Source organism: Nanorana parkeri, unplaced genomic scaffold (assembly GCF_000935625.1).
Source record: "Nanorana parkeri isolate BGI_ZX_2015 unplaced genomic scaffold, ASM93562v1 scaffold534, whole genome shotgun sequence".
In the NCBI taxonomy this organism is placed as follows: Eukaryota; Metazoa; Chordata; class Amphibia; order Anura; family Dicroglossidae; genus Nanorana; species Nanorana parkeri.
The window spans coordinates 500012-505894 of NW_017306802.1; the positions used below are offsets into that span (position 1 = coordinate 500012).

Genomic DNA, 5883 nt, shown 5'->3' on the forward strand with positions numbered 1-5883 from the left:
GAGTGTGAATAATATAATGAAAAATAAAATTAATGCATATGCATAGACTAATATATATAATATAATATATATAATGCATATAAAAAAGAATGACCTTTTGCTCCTAAACCTGCTTAGGCGGAAGTTCGCCTTTGCTCTTTAACCTGTTGTAAATTAAAGAAGAAATATTGTTGTCATAGGCAGCAGCAACAGTTTTCCTTACTGGTATTTCTGCAGCTGTTCATGTGTGTATATGTGTGTACACGACATGGAGAAAACATGTTTAAATGTAGTTTGTAAACATATTGTAAAAATATTATACACATAACACACACCAAGTCTGTAAAGTAAGCTATTCATGCTAACTGTAGTGCAGTAACTATCAAAACTATTTGTAAAAATCTAGTTGTATAAATGTATTATTAAAAAATGTAAATAATTAAATGGTATTTAATTATCATAACATATACAGATATACATAGCCTAGATTACAATAAATATACTTGGTTTTCCTCTTATTTTTATATGTACAATAAAAATACAATTTTAAATATTGCAGCACACGTGTGTGTTTGTGTGTGTGTGTGTGTGTGTGTATATGTGTGTACGCGACACAGAGAAAACATGTTTAAATGTAGTTTGTAAACATATTGTAAAAATATTATATACATAACACACACCTAAAGTCTGGAAAGTAAGCTATTCATGCTAACTGTAGCGCAGTAACTATCAAAACGATTTGAAAAAATCTAGGTGTATAAATGTATTACTAAAAAATGTAAATAATTAAATGGTTTTTATTATCATAACATATACAGATATACATAGAATAGATTACAATAAATATACTTGGTTTTCATTTTATTTTTTAATGTATATTAGAAATACCGTTTTAAATATTGCAGCACACATGTAGAACACACTCTGAAAACGCCTTTCTTTTTTCTGTAGATCGTGACACGTGCTGAAGGAAGAGTTCACACAATTACTCTGAGGGATGTGCAATTACAAGATGCTGGAGAAGTCACTCTCACTGCAAAAGATTTCAAGACACAAGCCAGCTTGACTGTAAAAGGTAATCATACATTTGACTTTCTTTTTGTTTGTTTTTTGTCATGTTGCAGCAAAATGTTTTCTAAAAAGGATTTTTCAATCATGCAGAAGCTCCAGTTGAATTCACTAAACCTCTTGAGGACCAAACAGTAGAGGAAGAAGCCACTGCAGTACTTGAGTGTGAAGTGTCCAGAGAGAATGCTGAGGTGAAATGGTTTAAGAATGGACAAGAAATCCATAAAACCAAAAAATATGACATCATCACTGAAGGAAGAGTTAGGAAGCTCATCATCCATGGCTGCACACTTGATGATGCAAGAACATACACATGCGATGCCAAAGATTTCAAGACATCTGCATTCTTGAACGTAGAACGTAAGTTGCAACTTCTCTTGTGCTTTACACATATAGAAGTTAGCAGAAACCATATAAACATCAATGGTTCAATGATAAAGTCAATAAGACAAGTAATTTTTTTTTTCTTCATTTTCAGCTCCATTTGTGGAATTTAGCAAACCTCTTACTGACCTTGAAGTTAAGGAAAAAGAAACTGCCCGGTTTCAGTGTGAGATTTCTCGTGAATCTGCCAAGGTTTGTGTTACTGCAAGTCTTTTGGGGTCTCATTCTTTCTACATGTTTTTGTAGACTAGTAGCATCATTTCTACTGTCTCCCAAAATGTTACTGTTCAAGCACCATTACAAGAAAGAAGCCCAGAAATGTTAATGGCATACTAACCTTAATGACATCATCCAATTTATTGTGAGTACATAACCAAATCTAAAGGCTGAGTTTACTTTGTTCACCATGTTTCAAGTTACACCTATATTCAGACATGGTCAGATTTCAACCTCCCCATCCATTCCCCCTCCTACTTATCTGAATGGCATGGTTATTCTCCCCACAAGCTTTTGGGATTTTTTTAATCTGCTTGGGCTTTGTGTGGCTTCAACGCAGCGGTATTATCCATTCACAGATCCTTTGACAGGATCTTTGTACTGAGAAACTGCAAGTCCCATCAGCCACCATGGCAGAGGGACATCTAGTTCTCAATGGAAAATAAGTGTGGTGACATCACTGCACTGGTAGTTCATTCATACGTCCTCCTATCCATGTTATTAAATTTTTTTATGAAGTGTGCATTTATAATTTTTTTCTAAAAGGCGGAATTGCATGCCTCAAAGACTAGCAGTGTTAAAAGAAGCCACAGGGTCATGCTTTGGACTTCCAAAACTCTATTTTGTGATTATTGATCACAGTTAAGATTTCTGCACTGATGTTGATCTAATTGTGTGTCCAGTAGTAAAAAAAAATCAACCTTTTTCGTTTGGCCTACTTAAATCACTATTTTCATTTTCTAGGTACGCTGGTTCAAAGACGGAGTTGAAATTCGAAAGGGCAAGAAATATGATATTATCTCTAAAGGAGTCACACGCGCCTTAGTGGTGAATAAATGTGTGTTTGAGGATGAAGCAGAATATACCTGTGAATCAAAAATGGCCAGGACCTCAGGGTTGCTTACAGTCATTGGTAAGGCAAATAATAAACAACACAGAATGTTTCCCATTTAAAATACCATGCAGGCCCTCAACTCATTCCTCTTTATGCCATACTGCTCAATCCTATGCGATGTCACTGGTAGCCATATGTAATGTCAAAAAAATTTTTTTATTGAATTTCAGAGGAAGAAGCTATTTTCACCAAAAATCTACCCAATATTGAAGCATGTGAATCTGAATCTGTCAAACTGGTCTGTGAGGTCTCCAAGGCTAGTGCTGAGGTGTCCTGGTTTAAAGGAGATGATGATCTGCCGGATGGTGGAAGATATGAACACATTGCCGAAGGCAGAAAGAGGATCTTGATGATCCACAATATCCGTTTGGATGATGCCGGCGAATACAACTGTAGACTGCCAAACTCCCATACAACAGGCAAACTTGGAATCAAAGGTAAGGAAGATCATTGCATTTGTGTGACATAGTGCTCAATACCAGTTATTTAGTAATGTAATCTAAAGAAAATGTGTTTCCTTTTTAGAACTTGCTGCAGAGTTTGTTTCCAGACCGCAGAATCTTGAAGTACTTGAGGGTGAAAAGGCAGAGTTTGTCTGCTCTGTTTCTAAAGAAGCTTTTGAAGTACAGTGGGTTAGGAATGATACAATTCTTGAAGCTGGAGATAAGTATGACATCATTTCTGATGGCCGAAAGAGGATTTTGGTTGTTAAAGATGCAGTGCCGAAAGAAGATGAAGGAACCTATGCTGCCATGATTGGACAGTCCAGGGCACCAGCAGAATTGACCGTAATTGGTAAGCTGTTAATATAAAGCCAATATGCTAATTTTGCATTGTTAGTGATTTGATCATTTATTAACATTTTTGAGTGAAAATTGGCAATGGGTGAAAATGGTGCTCAATACTGTTAGAGGGCCACATCGAAAGAAATGAAGTTTTGCAGTATAATTACTGAACATACCTTGAGTTCTAATGTAGGGATACCCACTCAGCTGATTTGATATAAGCACTGTAATTGCTGGGTATACAGAGGAACGCTCTGGAGTAGTGGGTGGGCCTCTCTTGAGCTGTGCAGAGTGGTGGGATCTGTAACTCATAGCTTAGTGAGCTGTCAGTTACAGTGTATGGCAGGCTGGAAGCAGTGGTACCTTACTGTTCGGTCCACACACAGCCCCTACGGTTAACTGACAGTACAATTGCAGACAAAAAATTATGTAAAAGTACCTAGAGGGGGTCTATCATAATCTTTCATGCACATTCTCAGTACCCAGGGAATTCCCCTTTCCTCTGTGGGCCAGTTCACCCCTGGAAACACAACATATTTTTTGCAATGCCTTCTGATATAGTTTAATCATTGTTTTTCATTAATCTATTAACTGACCTTCAATGTCGTATATTTATGCAATCAGACTTTATACCTCTGTTTAATCTTAGAGTTTTGTTTCCTTGGTTTCTATATAAAGGATATAATATATTAAAATCATATTTTTTTCATAATAGAATCTTCACCCCTTTGCATCGTCTCCATTACGTAATTTTTATATTATTTGTAATATGCATCCAAACACTTAACAATAAAAAATAATAATAATGTCTCCAAGCTATATCTATAATATTCATATCAACATAATAGATATACTGTAGCCTGGAGATACATTTAGGAAATATATAACTGCGTTTGTGAGATTTTAAAATGATTTAGTTAATGTATGTTTATATTTATAATGCATTATTTTGTGTTACAGAGAGGCTCAGGATCATTACTCCTCTAAAGGACCAACAAGTCAAAGAAGGACAAGAACTTGTCTTTAACTGTGAAGTCAATACAGAAGGGGCCAAAGCCAAATGGTTCAAAATTGATGAAGCAATATTTGATAGTCCAAAATATATTATGGTACACAAAGATCTGGTCTATACTCTTAGAATCAGGGATGCTCTGTTGGATGACCAAGCCAATTACTCTGTGTCATTGACAAACCACAGGGGTGAACATGTCAAGTCTGCTGCCTCTCTAACTGTCGTGGGTAAGTAACTCTAATGTAGAATTTTAACAAGCCATCCCTCAAGGTTAGGAAACATAAGGCTAAATTGTACAAAACATTTCTATTTCAGAGGAGGACTTGAGAATTGTTGAGCCTATTGAAGATATTGAAACAATGGAGAAGAAGTCAGTCACATTCTGCTGCAAAGTTAACCGCCCAAATGCAACAGTCATGTGGATGAAAAATGGCCAGGAAGTTGTTCTGGACAGAAGAGTCCTGTATAAGGTTGACAAGTACAAGCATTCTCTTATTATTAAGGACTGTGGATTTGTGGATGAAGGCGAATACACTGTCATTGCGGGACAAGACAGGGCAGTAGCTGAGCTCTTGATCACAGAAGCTCCTGCAGATTTTGTTCAACATCTCCAAGACCAAACTGTTATTGAGTTTGAGGATGCTGTTTTTACGTGCCAGCTCTCAAAAGAAAAGGCTGCTGTGAAATGGTATCGAAATGGCCGTGAACTTAGAGAGAACAAAAAGTGAGATAACCCTTTTAAATGGTGGTCTGTGTTTATATCACCTTGTACACATTTGTTATCTCTTTATATTAACTCATCTGTCTTTGTTAAGGTATCAATTTGAAAAAGATGGAAGCCTCCACAGACTTATTATTAAAGACTGCAGACCAGAGGATGAATGTGAATATTCTTGTGGAGTTGATGAGAGAAAATCAAGAGCAAGACTTTTTGTCGAAGGTACAGGAAACAGTTTGTCTCTATGCTGGTGGACATATAGAGGTTGATTTACGAAAGGCAGACAGACTGTTCCCTTTGCAAGGGAGGTTGCACTTTGCAGGGGACTTTTCCCCTTATTTTAGTGAAGCTCTGCTCACTTCCATCACCAAATCATGTGCAAGCATGTGTTTTTTCTTGCACATGATTGGGTATTCTTTGCAAAGTGAAGTTTCACCTCATTCACTAAGCGAAGAAGAAACTTCTCCTGCAAAGTGAACAGCCTGTTTGCTTTTAGTAAATCAGCCTCATAGACTCATGAGAATGTATTACTTAATGAAGACTTTTGTTTCCTCTTATTTCCAGAAATCCCGATTGAGATTATCCGACCACCTCTTGATGTCTTTGAAGCGCCAGGCTCTGATGTCATCTTTGAGGCTGAGCTAAATAAAGACAGAGTAGAAGTGAAATGGCTGAGAAACAACATGATCATTGTCCAGGGAGACAAACATCAAATGATGAGTGAAGGAAAGATCCATAGGCTACAAGTTTGTGAAATTAGACCCCGTGATCAGGGCGAATACAGATTTGTTGCTAAGGATAAAGATGCTAGAGCAAAACTTGAGCT

At 36.7% G+C, this 5883-nt stretch overlaps 1 protein-coding gene across 1 annotated transcript in view; it reads left to right on the forward strand.

Moving 5' to 3' along the window:
• Window positions 1-5883, forward strand: part of TTN (titin) — a 270471-nt gene that overhangs the window by 177482 nt on the left and 87106 nt on the right. Inside the window, 10 exon segments of the mRNA XM_018561614.1 lie at window positions 931-1054; window positions 1141-1407; window positions 1526-1623; window positions 2392-2560; window positions 2713-2979; window positions 3068-3337; window positions 4288-4566; window positions 4655-5063; window positions 5155-5279; window positions 5622-5883. Coding sequence (XP_018417116.1) covers window positions 931-1054; window positions 1141-1407; window positions 1526-1623; window positions 2392-2560; window positions 2713-2979; window positions 3068-3337; window positions 4288-4566; window positions 4655-5063; window positions 5155-5279; window positions 5622-5883 — 2270 coding nt within the window.